Source organism: Cyclospora cayetanensis, unplaced genomic scaffold (genome assembly GCF_002999335.1).
Source record: "Cyclospora cayetanensis isolate NF1_C8 unplaced genomic scaffold, CcayRef3 CcayRef3_contig_75, whole genome shotgun sequence".
Classification (NCBI taxonomy): domain Eukaryota; phylum Apicomplexa; class Conoidasida; order Eucoccidiorida; family Eimeriidae; genus Cyclospora; species Cyclospora cayetanensis.
In genome coordinates, this window is record NW_020312747.1 from 17,369 (window position 1) to 34,935 (window position 17,567).

The 17,567-nt window shown below is 51.6% G+C and overlaps 4 protein-coding genes across 4 annotated transcripts; 3 read left to right on the top strand and 1 right to left on the bottom strand.

Annotated features, from left to right (window-relative positions):
• The first annotated feature begins 1,347 nt into the window (after nt 1-1,347).
• On the top strand, nt 1,348-2,654 carry LOC34618308 (UPF0073 membrane protein Mb1114c). The gene is made up of 3 exons (XM_026335629.1): nt 1,348-1,813; nt 2,022-2,129; nt 2,302-2,654. Exons 1-3 carry the CDS (start codon nt 1,348-1,350, stop codon nt 2,652-2,654), a joined length of 927 nt encoding a protein of 308 aa, XP_026191414.1.
• Nucleotides 2,655-4,902: 2,248 nt separating this feature from the next.
• Nucleotides 4,903-7,716, top strand: LOC34618309. The gene is made up of 6 exons (XM_026335630.1): nt 4,903-4,991; nt 5,124-5,458; nt 5,513-6,171; nt 6,270-6,300; nt 6,368-7,023; nt 7,264-7,716. The coding sequence occupies exons 1-6, from the start codon at nt 4,903-4,905 to the stop codon at nt 7,714-7,716; spliced, it is 2,223 nt and encodes a 740-aa protein (XP_026191415.1).
• A 2,715-nt stretch (nt 7,717-10,431) lies between these two features.
• On the top strand, nt 10,432-14,009 carry LOC34618310 (mitogen-activated protein kinase 7). The gene is made up of 10 exons (XM_026335626.1): nt 10,432-10,870; nt 11,091-11,281; nt 11,460-11,615; nt 11,868-12,055; nt 12,292-12,394; nt 12,610-12,707; nt 12,885-13,054; nt 13,345-13,460; nt 13,598-13,665; nt 13,922-14,009. Exons 1-10 carry the CDS (start codon nt 10,432-10,434, stop codon nt 14,007-14,009), a joined length of 1,617 nt encoding a protein of 538 aa, XP_026191411.1.
• A 1,227-nt stretch (nt 14,010-15,236) lies between these two features.
• On the bottom strand, nt 15,237-16,945 carry LOC34618311 (tartrate-resistant acid phosphatase type 5). The gene is made up of 4 exons (XM_022731646.1): nt 16,453-16,945; nt 15,999-16,306; nt 15,594-15,812; nt 15,237-15,416 (listed from the first exon to the last, which is right to left on the bottom strand). The coding sequence occupies exons 1-4, from the start codon at nt 16,943-16,945 to the stop codon at nt 15,237-15,239; spliced, it is 1,200 nt and encodes a 399-aa protein (XP_022588536.1).
• Between the last annotated feature and the right edge of the window lie 622 nt (nt 16,946-17,567).

Sequence of the window (17,567 nt, forward strand, 5' to 3'; positions counted from 1 at the left end):
CACGCTAGACAACCCGGAAAACGTGAGTCCGCTGATTGTGGAATAGTAAAGCCTGATTTAAATTCGTGAACGCCGGCTATATTCTGTCGCCATTCTCCAGCTAAAGGAGTTCCATCCAGGTCAATCTTCGAAAATGGTTATTGACGTGCATCCTCTATTACAAGAGAGAAGAAAGGCTATTGATATCGGAGTCAGTATTTCACGAGATATTATCGGAGATGTGATCAGTTTTTGATCTAAACAGACACTCGTCTCGGTGGCTTGTATCTCTCGAACTCCCGAAAGCTTGTGTTGGGTTATCTGAATGGGGTCAGTGAGAGATAGCATATTTCTCTGTCAGAATTGGGCTGCACCCCAATACACACATTTCACGAGTGACCTGCAGAAAACTCCTTTTGGTTGGGAGACGACGACGCATTTAGCCGGTTTCTATACAACTCGGATAAGAAGTTCCCTCCGATCCTTTGGTATTCATTGTAAGAAACGTACTTCAGCAGCACTACTGACCGCCATTTTTAAAAAGAATCTACTTAATAATGTAAACTGTGATTAATACCATCTGGAGTCAGGCAGCCGCTCACGCGCTTACATGCTTGATCGACTGGCGCGAAGAAAGTCAGACCCGAACCCCGTGGCATTGTGCCGGCTTTTGGCAATGCGTGCAGCGCAAACCTGCCTATATTTGCGTTTTGAAGCCGGGAAATCTGTTACACCGTGCACGTAACGAGGCTTCTGAGAGTGGGAGCATATTCTTGCAAAGCGGCAGCCGTTTGTGTCTGTGATGTGTCCCCTACAGCTGCTTACCCTGCCGTGAGATTTTGTGCGGCTGTTTTTGAATATCTAGTGGGGAACCGCTCGTCCATCTAGATATAATAGGTGCGAAGGAACAGAGTGTCGGCAGCTTCAGCCATGCTGTCTGCTTGGCGCTGCAGAGCTCTTGTCGGTTTGGTTTGGACTGTGGTATTTGGTGTGTACATCATTTTATGGCTTGCTCTCGCACCGTTTTATGGTGGCCTTCCGGCATTTGCACTTTTGTTTCCACGCCCTCTCGTAGTAATCGTGGCAGCCTCTGGTGCCTTCACCTTGTTCGTCTCTGGGTCTCTCGCCACGGCTGGCGCTCTGATGACGGCTTCGGGCCTTCAGCAACATAAGAGACAAATGTGTTCATGTTACTTGTCTCTCGTGGAGAGGAGGTACTAGCAAGAGCGTGCAGACAGGACCTGTTTGTAGAGTGACGAACGTTTGTCGGCTTTCGGGGTGCGGGGCCGTCACAGACTATTGCCAGTTTTTACTGGAATACGAACTGAACGGTTGCACATTCTTCGTAATAGGGAAATACAGTGCATCATGTGGCTACCGCCCCGTGGTATGACATCTTGTCGAGGTCACTGTTCAGGAGAGGAGCAGCATGGCGTCATTCATGGATTGAAAGGGAATGCGCCTTCTGAAAAAGCTGAAACACTCAGCACCCCAACCGAGAACTCCTCTCCTGAAGGCGTTGGGCGCACCACAAAGTACCGTTCGATTTCTTCCTCGGACTCGCGAGACACCACAGGCCTCGCCATTGTCAGTGCAGACGAGGATGTTCTTCTCGTCCGACCGAAACTGCGGGGGAAGATTCATCTGGGGCTATTGCTGCTCTCTCCCGTCTGGGTTGTTCTGATGCTGAGCGCATGCAAGAGCGTTGTCAGCATCATAGCTGCTGTGGTCAGCTGCCTATCCTTTCTTGCAAATTTTACCGCCAGCGCCATTCTGCACAGCGGTATTTGGGGCCCGCAATGGCGTTCACTCGTTGTTAAGCTAGATCATGCAGGTAAGGGCCATTAGATGGGGGCTGTTTCAGTATAGGTTTCTGCGTCTTATGCACTAGTACGGCCGGGTGTACCTGTAGGCAGTGGTCATCATGACTATGTCGGCGTTGTGTCTTTTTGGTCTAGAAAAGGGGTTTGTGGAATGGCTGAGCTACATGCTGAAACGACCCCTCAGGAATTACGCTTCCGAGCGTGCTGCAACGCTTTCAGGTATCTTTGTCGTTATAAGCAGCTGCACGACCCCCATCCCCATGCTGCTTCTCGACTTTTGGCCGTCGGTCCTTCTGCTTTCCGTACAGGGAATGGCTACTCTTTACGGTGAGTTCCTATGTTTCAATAGGTGATCAGCCTTTTTGCAAAGGTTCCTCAGTCCACTCAATCCGTCTTTGACTCACTGGATGTGTACTCGCTCTTCAGGGAAGAATCACCGCTTTAGAGCACTTGGGTAGTCAACGAGCCAAGACCTCGCCTCCGTGTTTTTCTTCTACAGGGTTCTGGATCATTTTGTTTGGTGATCTTTCCTCCGGTGCCAGGCAACGGCGGGCATTTACGTACATAGCAATTGGGTTGCTACACGCTGTATTCCTGAAGGCGTATATCAGCGTTCTAACAGCAAAGGAAATTGCGCTTGTGCTCTCCCTCGCGGGATTCTACATTGTTGGAGCCTTGGTGTACGGCAGTCGGTGGCCCGACCCATGCCCAACACATTTTGGATTCCACGAGCTTTTCCACCTGTTCTGCTGCTTCAGCTTCTTACTTACGCTTTGGCTTAATTATGAAGTCATCACACGCGCAGAGCTGGAGGCGCAAACAACAGGGGTCTCGCAACCATCGAATTCCTGAATGACTTCTTTAATGCAGCGAGCTTCCATTCCAGTGGTGTTTCATCTGCAAAATGAGCTGAGAGACTGGTTTTGGTCCTGTTTCGGAATGTATATGGTATTCGGTATTCCGCTATTATTCCATCCGACTTTTAATCCCGAAGAACTTCAGCTAAATCCTACCTATGCCAGTATGGCAAACTTTCCAGTGTACGAAGATCCATTGTTGCCTCCTACTGGAATGCTTTACGCCCTAAACCTAGTATATAATTATCTCTCATCGAAGATTTGCCTTACACATCGGTGGCCTTTCCGGTAGTGCGTACAAACGATTGTGGTTTTTCACATCTGTGAACAGGGTAACTTGAATTTCACCGGCCTAAGAATCATCCAGTGGACACTCTAACCAAATACCGATATAGTGCCGGGTGATGTCGCTCTCTGGACCTGCTATCATTCAGCGTGCACGGGTTGTTCAGGCCATGATCATTACTTCTGATGCTTCTGAGTGCTTGTTCAGGGAACTCAGATAGTTCGCACCCTTACTCTTGAACGACACATTGTTTCATCTTATACACCTGTCATCAGATGTGACGGTCCCATTTTCTCACGAAGAGCGAGGCTGAGGGAAACTACACACCTTTTTTTGGGTGTGCACGTTGCCACTCAGCGCTGGGTTCCATTCGTACGTTGTTTACTATTTGAAATGATGCATTCTGTATGCAGTGTATATCAGTGCGCCTCTGTGTGACATGGTGCCTAATTTCTGAAAACATTCAGGTTAGGAATTTTCATCTAACCTCACCTCTGCTTTACGCCATGGGCTATGCGCAGAAAACCTTGACATTGGATACGCATGGCAACTCAACACCCAAAAAGCTAATTGCATCACCGTCCTCGCAGTGTGTTGTTTGCTCCTGCCTTGCTCGGTCAAGGCAACTTGTTGGCATGTGTAATGTGATAACGTTTATTAGATACGCTCCAACATTCCAGGACGAACTCTGGTGCGATCACGGTGCTTGGCGCTTGGCAATAGGCCCTTCAGTCTACAAAGCACTTTACTATACCTTTTTTGCTGTAAAATTCACTGTATGTCCAAGTCTGTTACTAACCACACCGCTCGATCCGGCAAACCATTTTTGTGGAGAAGCAGGAGTTCAGTCTGAAGAGGCACGACCCAGCACAAATACTATAAAATGTACAAGTACTCAAACCCGGAGACCAAATCCAGATAAGAAACTAGTTTTGCTTGCTATTTCATGTCGATCATGGGGCACACCATCAAAGGCTGCCTTTGGGCCGGCCAACTAGGCGTGTGGCTTGTTTGGACATGATCATCTGCTACAGAAAGCGGGAAAAGTGCAGAAAAAAATGGACACATGAGAAATCGCCTACTTATCAAAATGTAAGTTCTGGAACATACACAAGTCGCCAAGATCGGAGTCCAGTCATGCCCTGCAAAGCGAATGTTTGGCTGCTGTAGAGGGCAAAACCGTGCCTACTCATGTTCTATTCACCTGGATATCTCGGTGATGTATTCATTCTAGGGTATGGTAGTCGACACGCTATCGTTTTTGCACGCGAGAGTGAACTCAAGACTGCAATAGTGCTTCATGTGCACCTGCGTGAGCCGCCATAAATAGATACTCAAAGTTGTTCACAAGTTCAGCTAGGTTCGCTCCAGCTGCGCGTCTTCTTGTCAAGCGGGAAAATAGAAACCAAATAGAAAGTCACTGTGCATTTCGAGAAAGCGCCCTCCTTTCCCTGCCTGTGCCCTTCACATACCCCAACATGAGGGAAGAGTACATGCTACGCCACTCGTAGCTGTGCTCCCTGTGCACTCCAGGCACTCGCTGGTACTTTGCAAATAGAATTTTCGCACAGACACACAGAGCACTGTGCCTTCTTGTATTGAGCCAACAGTACTGTGCAATATATGATATATACGGGCAGACAGACCAGTTAGCCAATTCTTTACGGATTATTTGTTGAGGAAAACTAATGAAAAAGAAAGGGCCTAAGAGTCGCCTGGCCGGTCGCATACGTAGCGTGCCCCGCTACACACCAGCCACCAGAGTTGCACCGCGAACAAGACAAGACTAGCAACAGGGCAAAAGGCGCGAATGAAAAGGACTCCTAGCATCAAATAGATGGATGAATGGCGTGGTTGCGTGAAGCAACTGTCTTTTATTTCTTTTTGCATTCCACAGTTCTACTGCTGCAGCAGCATCATTGTTCCACGTTTCTAAGGAAGTAATCACTGCAACTACATGTCAGCAAAGGAAACAGCCCTAGTTACTCGTGTGCATAAATGGATGAATTCGCAAGAGGATATCTATGGCTGGATTTTTAGAGCGAAGCAACGCGCAATGCAGACTCAGCTGCCATTTGCGCATGCAGCCCGAAGCTGAGCGATCTCATGGCCTCTAATTTTCGATTACGTTGCCATAATTTCAAGATTAGAGTATGCGAAGAGAGCTTAAGTTGGTAGAAACGAACTAGCAGGTCCAACAAAGACAACAGCAGCCACTAGAGCATTGGCCGCAAGCGCAGCCTCAGTGAAACGTTGGCAGGAATGCCGAGTGTCCAGTAGAGAAATAGTATTCTCTGGTGCTGCAGCACCTTTACCCAGTCTTGTAATGGAGGGAGAGTGGATTCCCGCGCTGGAGGACCCCGCTGTAAGCAGCAACTGCAGCAGTCTTCACACCGCAGGAGAAGCCAGCCTCACCACCGTTTCCCCCTGCAGAGGAGGCAACAGCGCCAACGACTGCAGCACCAGCAGTACGGAGGGCAAGCAGATTCGCTCCAGAATTTGTGCTGCAGGCGGTAACGTCTGCAGTGCCTCTGTGGGTGTGCAGCAGCGCAGCCAGCCATCATCAGCGGCGTCAGCGCACACAAGCAAGAAGGCCACTACTGATGCTGAACTGCCGCCTCTAGCTGCGTACTGGGGCAGCCCATTTTCCTACTGGAATATATGGGGCGTCCGCCTCGAATTTGCGCTGGCATACCTCTTTGGGGGGTTCTTAGGATTGCCTGCTGCAGGGTGTGCTGCGCTGTTGCCACAACAGTTGCTGCGGCTTTTTACTTTCGGAGGCTGCGGCTTACTGCTGCTGTATGACTGCGTCTTCGGTGTGCGTTGGGTCTACACCCGTGTGCTGGAGCAGCGGCAGCAGAGGTGGGTTCAGAGACAGCTGGATTTGCTCCTGTCGATACACCCCAAAGAAACCAGAAAGGCGGTTGCGGAGGAGAGGCTGCGGCTTGGGCAGTTGGTCAGTGCTCTGTGTCACCATTTGGCCGCTGCGCATGAGCCTTCTTGTCATGCCACTGCAGCAGCTGCTTCGAAATGGCAAGCGGAGGCGGCAGACAGCGGCGCAGCGTCAGCGGCTATGCCAACTGCGCAGCGTCCCTTGGTAGGAGAGGAAGACTCGCCGCCGCTCGCAGAAGAAGAAGCAAACGCGGCAGCACAGAGGATTCTAGCAGGTGATCTTAAGGCGGCTGCGCGATTGTACGGGGTCTCTCCAGACGCTGTAGCTGCTGCGGTGGCTGCCGCGCAGCTGCACCACGCTGAATCGTGCAGCAGCTGCAGGAGAAAGCGACAAAGCTCTCCGTGGGTGCTGCGGACCGCTGCTGGTGTCAGCAAGTGGCTTTGGAGGAGGACGAAGGACGTGGTCACCTTCTGCTGCTGCTTCGTATTGGTAGTCGTGTTCACCCTCCTCCCCCTTGATCGTTTCGAAGCAGTGCTCGGCTCATCAGGATGGAGCTTGCCATTGCCTTGGTTGCTGCCGCTGCTGCATGCGTTCGCAAGAGCCTGCCTCGCCGCCGCGTTCATGAACCTTCACGTTGGGGAGTACGCTTCTCTCGCCGTCCTTCCCGCAGTCCCCTGTGCAGTTCATTCTAGAAGCAGCGGCGCCGAGAAGCACTGCGGCTGCGTCTTGGAACGGCCTCCAAAGCAGTGGAACGTGCATTGGCGTCTGCTTTTCGCGTTTCTGGTGCCGCTCCTCTGCTCCCTCGTCACTACTGCTGCTTGGAGTGCCGCGGCTGCGAATAAATTCTGGAGCTATGAGAGTCTGGTGGCGGGATTACCCCACGTGCTGGTAGGCCTTCCCCTGCAGCTCCTGCCTTCCGAGATCTCTTCGATTCTGCCTCTGCACGAGGAACGAGTGAGGGCGACAGAGTACCTCCTGCTTCTGGTGCAGGAACAGAAAGCGTTAGGATGGCTTCAGTGGCCTAAGACGGACGCCAGCCGCAAGATGCTATCCGCAGGCGTCCTCCTGACTGTTGCAGCTGCCGCCGCTGCACGATGCAGCATCCCGCCTGCCCTGTGGGAACAGCATGCCCGTCTGGAGCAGGCAGCTGGGATACTTGCGGCGAGAAAACTGCTGCACAATAGAGCACAAATGCTTCGGCATGAACGTCTGTGTTCCCGCATCAGCAAGCGCTGCAGATGGGCGTGGGAGGGTCTCGTGCTGTCTGTACACCGGGTGCCCTTAGGCGTAGTCAGTCGCGTGCGGTGCACTTGTGTCTCTGTACTGGCGTTGTTGTGGGTGCTGGTGTTACTTGTCGGTACTGCTGACGTTCCGGTGGGGTGGGCAGAAGACGGAGTGGCTATAACCCCTCTCTCGATGTTGCAGGAGAGAATGCAACAGGACGACCTGAAACAGGCGTGGCTGGAGCTTAAGGCACTGCATGACGAACTCCAGAGGCGCGTGCGCGTAGAGGGCTACGAACGGACGCTGGAGTGGATGCTTCAACAAGTGCAAGCCAGTTGGAATGAACAGATCGAGACAGAAAAAAAAGACACGGAGGCGCTGGCTGGTGCCTTGAAGCTTTTTAACCTGGGGAACAACGCAACAATAGCAGAGATAAAACACAGGTACAGGCAGCTCGCAAGACGCCACCACCCCGATCGGGCCGGCGTGAACGCTGGCAAACGAAGGGGGGAGGGATGCCTCGTGGCTTGCGAGGAGACGAGTACCTCCAATGCGTCTCGCGACTACAAGGCGCGGCACGAATTTATGCAGAATATCAACCTCGCATACGAAGTGCTGCTGGAGCAGGCGGGAGGCAAAGCGCCCGGCTGGTGATATTATCGCATTCGCGAAAATGCCGCACAGGCCTGCAGAGTAAGATGCTCAAGAAAATCCGAAAATACACACACCTGGCTCGAGCAGCACGAGGCAGCAGGGGTTTTCCCAGCGCTTGGCTACTCGTGTGCATAGCACACTCCTGCTTCTACTTGCTGAACTTTTCTTTGAACGTGGACTGCGAATCGTGCATATAATGATTTCCGTTGCCTCACAATCACAATATTAAATGAAGTGCAAGGAACGCGCTACAGGCGCTTGGAGACTTCAATCATCTTAAGCCCTGTAGCGCTTCATCTAAGGTCTGCGACAAGGGACATCTAACTCCATGCTCAAAATGGAATGCTCGTTAGCGCTATTTAAAGGGCTGCCTTCTACCCTTGCCGCTCCCCTCCAATCCTGTAGCGGGCTGAGTTACACTGAGCATTTTCTACTTCGCCCGTTATGTTCAACTAGTAGTCAGTAAATAATGGACCATTTGTTCTGTCTGGGCGTATATCTTGCTCATTGCAGACTACTACTAGCTTCATGAGAGAAGACGCAGTGTTGTGTGCGTGCGCGCTAGATGACGTGTGTGCAACTAGTTGTGAATGCTCAGAGTGCACAGAGGGAGCAGCTACCCCCACACTAGCTGTGACTGGCCTCTCAAGTCGATGCCCTGAGGGGTGCAGGTAGGGGGTAAAGGAAGGTCTTCATAAAGGCGCTAAATATAGTTTTATTAAGTTCGTATCGAGTCTGAAGCTGGATAATCAACGAACCGGGGGCTGAAGTGTATGGGATTCAAGGATAATCCACCGCTTACGAATACCTCCCTGTGCAATCAAGTTCCATAAAGGGACCTTCGCTGTTGCACTGCGGCTTGAGAAAACACGATTGTTCACGAAGTGGGGTAGATTTATGTTGTTGAATGGTAATAAGGAGGGTGCCGGCACCGGTTTTTTTGGGCTACTAGGTGACTGTAGTAGGCGTTGGTGTGATTAGCCCCTGCTGATCCCCTGATTACCCACTTCACGTAAGGACTTTGGGCCAGAGTAATAGCCCTATTTGCGCCTTTTAGAAAGAGTTTTTGTCAGGTGGAAGCTTCTTCAGCTGCCTAGCAAGCTGCAGAAAATACGGGCGCTGCTGGGGTAGCCCCAGAGTGAGGGGAGTCCAATGTGCAAAAACGAGCTTTAAGCAGCGAAATTGCATTCCTCCATACTTTTGGCTCCTCGCTCAGTGTTATTTTTGTAATAAGGAAATGTGTAATGACTTAGCTTCAAACTTATTCATGTAACTAGTTGGCCCCCAGTGGGTTGCCCACACGGGGGCGAACTCTTTGATGGGTAATCCCCACAAATGTCTTTCTTGGCTTCTTCCTCATTTGCTCAAGAGCAAACAATACATATTTAGTAAGTTATTTCCCCATCAAAGCAACAGGCCGAGATCGGAGGCGCCGCAGTATACACGATGCTATCCCACAAGCCCCCCGGAGCATGCGCAACAGAGGTGTCTTCAGTTGGCAGGCTGCTAAGTAACAATATACATGCAAATGGGCAAACTGGGAAATAAATAATGGAATATGGCCGCCAAAGAATGATAAGGAGGGGTTTGCAGCAAAGTGAGGACTATACTGGGGGCGCAGTCGAGGCGACCGCTTGGCGCCCACCCCCCTCATCTTGCATATATGCGCACATGGCCGGCCTCTTGGGCAGCGTTACCCCTTTGCACTATGCTCTAAAACCGTTTATGCGACGGTTTTTGATGTAACAGATTCCCTCCCGAAGGCAGGGAATCGGCGTTATTTCGTCTTGCTCTGTTGAGTGCACAACAAGGGTGCAAGGTTCGGCCATCCCTGCTTCGGCCCCACCTTTCCACAAACGGATTACGGCCATCTATTTCTGTAGAACATCCTTCCTTTCCTGCGATTTTCGGTTTTGCGACCCTTGGACAGCCGCTTACTGCCTGGTGGGCTGCCCTCAGGCTACCCATGGTAACGCAAGGGATCCGCCCCGGCCACCTTTGGCGTCGTCTTGTCTAAGGACAGCTTCTTCAAAGGAGCCAGTAATTCGCTTCAATTGGTGTATTAGCCAGCTTGATTGTATGTTCGGAGCGTCGGGAGCGCATGTGCCGTGTCATCCATCCCTGGCGCTCAGGCAGCGCTGCTGGTGCCTGGGCCGACACGCGGGCGAGCGAGCTGATACCACGCCTATTATTCCTCGTTGAGCTCTTACAGTTCGAATCCTTATGTGGTTCTAGATCCTTCTATGTCCCAGTTTCCTGTTTATGCTAAAAAGGCTCGCAGTTTCTCGCATATTTGCCTATGCGCGTGGCTGGGGTGGTGTGTGTGCACGCCTGACAGATAGACGGACTTCGGACGCGGCAACCTGCGGCCCGAAAGGACAGCTCCCCTGGTGTTTATGTTCACCTGTTGTTTGTTGCTGGCGTGCTCAAGTGGACTGGCTGGTCTAGCTCCACTGATCTATTATTTGGGACCGTGCTTCGAACTGTGTGCATAACAACACCGCCGAGGAAGGAAAGTGTTTGCTGACGTATTTCGTTTGAGATTTAACCATCATTCATCAACTTCTACCTCTGTTCAAATCGCCGCATGTGTTCTGCTGGTTTCCGGCCGCCGCTGCCGAGGACGCTGCAGTTCCGCGTAGTGGCCATGGTGTTCTGGTGGCCTTCCTGATATCTGATATCCCGTAGCTAGCTTCTTCGTTTCCATTTTTTGTAATGAGTTACCCAAAGTCTCAAGGCGCTGTCAGCGCGGCTCCTGTTTCTGGTTTCGGGCAAGGGTATGCCCAGTGTCCTCCGCAGCAGTCGTACCAGAAGCAGCAACAGCAGCACCAGTATTCCCGCTACCAGCAACAACAGAGATTCGACCACCAGCAGCACGTCTACTACCAGCAGCAATGCCACGGAGGTGCCGTTAATGCTTCGGTGAAACAAGTGACCCCCCCGCCTGCAGCTTCCTGCACCACCACAATGCAACAGCCGCAGCGCTGTGCCCAGCCACCCGCGCCACAACATGCACAAAGACACCAAAATCATGACCCTCAGCGGAAGGCTCAACACGCGGTTAAACCAACTACCCGAATGCCGCATCCCCTGACGGACTGGCAGTTGCCAGAGCGTTATGAACTCCATCATCTCATCGGCACGGGCTCTTACGGTGCGTTGTCCGATTGGCGTATCCCAGGCCCTGGGTAGCCTGCAGACTGACTGTGCATATCCGGTGTGCAGGGTATGAAAGCTTGCAAGAAGCATGCTTGCCTGCGCTGCTTGCATCGGCATCCTGCCTCCAAATAACAGTGCCTCCATGTTGGGTCATGTGTGAACGCCCTTGTGTCGTTTTTGAATGCGTCCTTCGTGGTCCTCTGCCTTGCCTGCAGGGCACGTTTGCGAGGTGTACGACAACCAGGAACAACGAATTGTGGCGATCAAAAAGATTCATCGAGTATTTGAAGACTTAATAGACTGCAAGCGTATTCTCAGGGAAATCGCCATCCTGAACCGCCTGAACCATAACCATATCGTGAAGATCCTTGATATCTTGGTCCCAACCGACCTCGAGAAATTCGACGTGCGCATACACCCGGCCTCCCTCAGTGGCATGAGGAATAGTTCGCGCACAGACCATCGCTTACGCAAGTATCCTGTCCTCAACTAAGCCTTCTCCAATGCGGCGTTGTTGGCTTCATGCACTTGTCACATACTGCCGTATACCGTCTCCACGCGGTTGCCGTGTGCCCTCCATGCAGGAAATGTACGTCGTCTTGGAGATAGCGGACTCGGACTTCAAAAAGCTCTTCCGCGCTCCTGTGTATTTGACGGAGTTGCACATTAAGACGCTTTTGTACAATCTTCTTGTTGGGGTCAAGTATGTACATTCCGCAGGCATTCTTCATCGAGACCTGGTGCGTCCTAGCTGCACCGTTTCCCTCCTCTGCCCCCAAGAGCCCCTTACTGTGGCTGCTTGGCGTTGTTTCACATGCGCGTTTCTCTCTCTGCGCCTTTTTATTCTTGTGGTTATTATTTGGCGCGGGATGCACGTAAATGTATGCATGTTACTTTTTGCATCTCGGCAGCTGAATAGGAGACTAGAGTCTTGGGCTTTGTGGCTGCGCGCTGCTTATCTTTCGAGTCTGATGGCTCTTTTGTGTCCACAGAAACCGGCGAATTGCTTGGTCAACCAAGATTGCAGCGTGAAAGTCTGCGATTTTGGCCTTGCTCGAACAATGGACTTCCCAGAGGGGCACAGCAGCCACAACCCCATCACTCAACAGGATGACGATATCGTGAACGTCCCCCACACCAAGAACCTGAAAAGACAGCTCACGGGTCATGTTGTCACCAGGTGTGTGCAAATTGTTTCCTCGTTTCGGAGTGGGGAGGACCACCTCCTTCCCTTCCAGCCGCCTCGCAAACACTTGAACTCTCCCGCTTCTCCCCGCCCCCCCCCCCCCGCTGTGGGCTTAAGGGGCGAAGATCTCCAGCCAGTTCTTCGGCAGCAAGGCGCTGTCGTGGCTAGAGAAAGACATGCATTGCATGCCGCTTTTAAGGTGTTGTCTGCTCTCCGCTGGTTTCTTTCAGGTGGTATCGCGCACCGGAGCTTATCTTGCTCGCAGAGAATTACACAGAGGCCATTGACGTGTGGTCGATAGGCTGCATTTTCTCAGAGCTACTCTCCATGATTGTACGAAGCTGGCACTTCCTTTACCTGCTTCTATTCAATGAGTTTTGCTCCCTTGACGCCGCTGAGCGCTTATCCAGTGCGCATTGGTTGTTAACACTACAGCGTCGTGCAGCAGCGTGCCAAACGAGTCAAGCCCTATCGTGAGGAGCGGTTTTATGTCATTCCTAACATGCAGTTTGACGGCACGGAAATTGTTATGTTTTCGTGTGGCTAAGGAGGAGAACGTTGAATCGCATTGCGACAGGGGTCCCCTGTTTCCAGGCTCTTCTTGTTTCCCCCTCTCCCCGGACCAGAAGAATGGCGACGATTCCAAGTAAGCGCAGTCATTGGTCATTCCTCGGCTTCTTACGACGGGTGCTGAAGAATGTAGCACGCAAACAAACGCCGTCGGCTTCTGCTCTCCTGTAGATCTGCCCTTGTTGCTGCCTCGCCATTCGAAACGCCCCCTGTCAACTGTGGAGTGTATACTTACGGTGCCTCGGACACGCAGGTTGCAGACGCGGGGAAACAAGGATCAGCTGAATGTTATCTTCAATGTGCTGGGCACACCCAGCGAGGAGGAGATCGAAGCTCTGGAATCTCAAGAGGCGAAGCAATACATTCGAACTTTTGCCCCAAAGGAGGCGCATGATCTTGCTGAGCGGTTCTCGGCTTCTTCCCGTAAGGCCTTACAGCTGCGCTTCAGCGTGCTATGTTTATCCCTCTGGGCCCTTCCATCTGCTCAGTGTCTACGGCAGCGTAGACTTTTTCCAGCTTGGCGGTTCTACTTTTTCGCAGAGCCCGTGTCCACATTCGGCCTGGGTGTGTAGGGTGGCATATTTCTACGATGATTCATGTTTTTCCACCCGAGCAGGCCGTTTTCTCTGCATAGAGCCTTGTCTCGGAATGCCTGTGCATTACGCTGCCCCCACGCATGACTGCTCATCCGCAGCTGCTGTGTCTGTGTTTAGCGGAGGCTTTAAACCTTCTAAAGCGAATGTTGGTCTTCAACCCCAAGCGGCGCATCTCCGTTGATGAGTGCCTCGCGCATCCATTTTTCAAAGAAGTTCGCAACCCGGCGATAGAGGTGTGCCTCCCTAACTGCAAATAGTTCCGTGCCCGCCGTCCGGAAATCCTTGTTTCGTGTACACCCGCCAATGTGCTCGGGTTCAACGCGCTACTGAGGGCGGAGAAAATTCTTATTGATGCATGCACTTTCGGCAGGTAACGGCGAGTGAGAAGGTGCGGTTACCATTCAATGACTGGGCCAATATGGACGAACCGCAGCTCCGGTGAGAAAATCGCCCTCGAGTGTACTTGGTCACCCCCCCCCCCCCCATCGTACACTGCAGCTGTTTCAACTTCCTGTGCGCTGCTCTTTTTGCCTGGTGATTTTCTCGACGGCTGCAGAGTTCTTGCGTGGCCCTCTCTCCCGCGCGCTCCGCGTTGATGTTCACTTTGCTGCCTTTTTGCGCGCATCCTTCCCGAAGCCGCCCGCCCTATGTCGGCGTTGCTGTGCGATTTGTTACTCTGTTTGGACTGCTGCAGCCTAGGCTTCTTGCGGGAGATGCAGCGGTTCCATCCCACGCTGCAACTGCCCAAGACTTTGCTAGAACGTGCGAAGATGTGTTCATGAGATATTTTATTTGCGCATCGCCCCTTTGTATAGTGCTGTTGCTGAGCAGCAAGTATCACGCGAACCCTCATGGTATTCTGGGCCTCGTTACACATTCCTTGAATAGAGAGAGGGAGAGGAGACAAGAGAGAAGAGAGGCGGCTATTTGCACACGGCGAAGCGCTCGTTCGTTTTTGGCCGGAGTCTATTCTCCCACCTGCCATTTCGGAGGGCATACTAAGCTGCAGCATCAATGCCGCACACCCTCGAGCACCAAAAGGGCTGCTACTGTCTTTTGCGGTCGGCTCGGCTCATATATGCATGCCTTTGCGGCCAGCAGCACCGTGGCCATGCGCCGCTTAGGGGGCAGCACCCAGCGGGGTCTGTGAGACATGCCTGCATAATCATCTCCCAAATCTATAGTACAGAGACTAGAGCCCGTTGCTGAGGCTTCGATTGTACCCTTCTGAAACCTGTGAAGTCTCACCTCCCCAAATCCCCGTGGGCATACCCTCGTTTGTGCTGAACAGTGTTGCAGCCAGTTGTTCGAGCCAACAATTAGTGGACTCTTCATTCATCGTCCCGCCGGCACTCATTGCGTTTTCCCTTGCTTTCCCACATTCTGAGGTCCTCAAACCTTGGGGCGATATCTCTCATTTTCGTTTCGTCCGGCTGGAGTATGGCTGTATTGACGGCAGTGCCATGTACCTTTTGCGATCAGAAACTCGGAACTCTTCTGAAACCACATGAATGTGGCTGAATAGTCTGTCTTAGTAGAATAGCCATCCATTTAGGTGATTTGGGGCTCTCCACATTTTCTGTGTACTGAATATTGTGGGAGGTTGGTTGACCTAAGCCTCTAGTCGTGGGATTTTTAAGGGCGGAAACCGGCCTTAACAGCGCAGCCTGCTCCCGCGTCGCATCTACGCTCCGTGTAAAAGCTGCATCACCTCCCTCAAGATTGTTTAGTTCTTAAAGGTGTGCAGCGATAACGCAACTTATCACACGATGAATCTAAAGTTAAAGCGCCCAGCGGCAGTCCTGTCCTCCTGCCTGACCAGAGGTAGTTGTTTTGTACACAATGCACTTGATTTGCAAGTTGTGTAATATATGTATATTACGTACTCAAACACGCTGTGGGTACACTGGGTATATGTGCACGTAAATGCCTACACATATCTCTGCGTTTGGCCGGGCAATGAGGAGGTTTAACCAAATATGCTAAAGCAATTAAGACTAGGAGAAGAATCATTTCATCACCTTGGAGATGCTGCTGGCAACAGCCAGTGTGGCGAAGAAGGTCAAGATGCAGAGACCGATGGTCCCCACGACGCGGACGAATACGTCTTTGCCTGGTAGTTTGCCCATAGCTGGAATCGGATAATACGTTACTTCGGGCATTTCGCTCAGGTAGTTGAACTGGTCGATCTGCATCCATACATCCAAAAGCAACTGCTCTCAACACTGTAATAGTTGAAGGGCGACTCGAAGCTTTGTCCATGTATTTGCTGATCTACCTAAGACATGGGCCTGCTCTGCATTTTGGAGTGTCGTGGATCGTAGACTGGTACACAATGTATGCGTGTTCAGGGATTATATTCTTACGGTGGATCTCTCTGGGCGGCTCTTAACGGGCTGTTTATGCTCAAAGAGTGTTTCGCCGGTCTCCCCCTTGATGAACTTTGTCACTAGCCCGTCGGCGGTAAGTTCAAAGAGACAGAAGCCGCGATCTCCGCTGAAAAACTTGGAGCCGGAGACTCCAACCAATGAGCTGCTGCCAGCAACGGAACCCGTGCCACAGTTGATGTGCGCAATCTCCCCATCCTGCTCACAGGGTACACCCACGCTGCTAATGCGGCAAAATCAATGATCTGTTTCACCAAAAAAGTGCAGTTTAGCAGGCTCCACGTTCAAGAAGAAAAAACTGCTCGCATTCAAGCATTTTAGCACAGCGAAAGGCAAAGAAGTATATTAAGCATATAAAACCTGTAAATTATGACTAAGTCTTACCTCGATGACTTCCATGTCATGGTCGTAGCCAGAGATGTAAGCGTCAACTCCTGCCTTCTTCAACAGAGGCTCCAAGTAGTACTGCAGCATTGAGTCGCCTTTGGATGACCCGCTGCTGTATACAGGCCTGTTTCCTACTACAATAATGTAGTCAAACACTTTGGGGGCAATATCCAGCGTAGCTTCTAGCTCAGTCCATGCCTTTTCCGTGACGTTTCCGAAAGGGAAGGAAGACGAAAGCACCCATGTGTCGATGAAGACCAATCCTACACTCATATCCTTGTGCCCAGAGCTTATGAATGCACTTCCTGCGAAAGCCCACAAACAAAAATCGGGTAATTGAGCTACTTGTATCCTCCTAGGCGAGCTACCAAGACAGTACCTGGAGGGGGTCCACTCTTCGATCTTCCCCAAAGTGCACATGCAAATGAAGATCTTCATACGGGGAGCTCACCGGTTGAAGCGGCGAAATGGACAGCATAATGATACCACCAGTTGGGAAGGGTCCACTTTGGGGCGTTCGAGGCAGTCTCATTTTCTGTTCCATCGCCGTAGACGAGGTTTGTTCTGTCTCTCAGAGCGGTATAGTTACCTGACCAGTCCTCTGCACCAAGAACTGTGAGGAACGGCATTTTGAGAGCACCATGCTCGTCAGAATAAACGTTTTCAAACTGTTGTTCCCACGTGGTATCGTTGGCTCCAGAAACACCGTTAGGGAAGTTGCTCCCTGGGCTCACAATGAAGCTGATGCGTTGATCGGCAGCGGATTTCTTAAGGGTTTCCGCTACTTGCTTCTGCCCCAAGACGTCAAAGCCGTAGTTGCCAAGAGCTGCAAACTTGAGCTGTCCAAAGGCCGAGTTAATGTTGAGCAAACCTACCAAGATCGCTGCTGTGTAGGCAACCGAGCGAGCACGGAGGCCCCTGCCAGTTCGGGCATGACGCGCCATTGTGAAGCGTATTCGGATTGCTTACAGAGAAATACACTGACACGTAGCCCTCAAGTTTTATCTAAAACTCAGCGGTCATCCAAAACGGCATCAAAGTACCCTGGACGCCCCTTCACCGTTTTCTTTCGGCTGCCGGGAAGCTGAGGACCGTGTGGCAGCCGCAAAAAAACCCGCTACAAGTGGGCTCGGAATCAAAACACACTAGCCTCAATGCGTCAATAAACCAGCTTCTAAAGTCTTTCGAGGGTTTCATATCTGAGATTTCACCGCTGGAGACTTCCTTGTTGAAGCCTCAGCTAGTCGCCGCCGACAGGCAAGCAGCCCTGCCGCCGACTGCGCTGCATGGCTGACGCACATCGTCCGGTATTGAACAATGGGTAACACAGGGCTCATCTTCTTCCAATATTAAGAATTCTTTAGACGTAAAATATTTATCTTCTCCCGCTGACGCCGTTTAGACATGAGAATGGAGGTTGCTTTTACAGGCTCCGCCCTACCTGCCGACGGGAGCTCGATTTCGCCATGGTCAAAAGGATCATGAGCAAGACTACCGTAAGTAGGAAAAAGCTCGGTTCCATAGCGAAGTAAGTAAGAAATTGTTATCATTCCATCTGGGTGGACT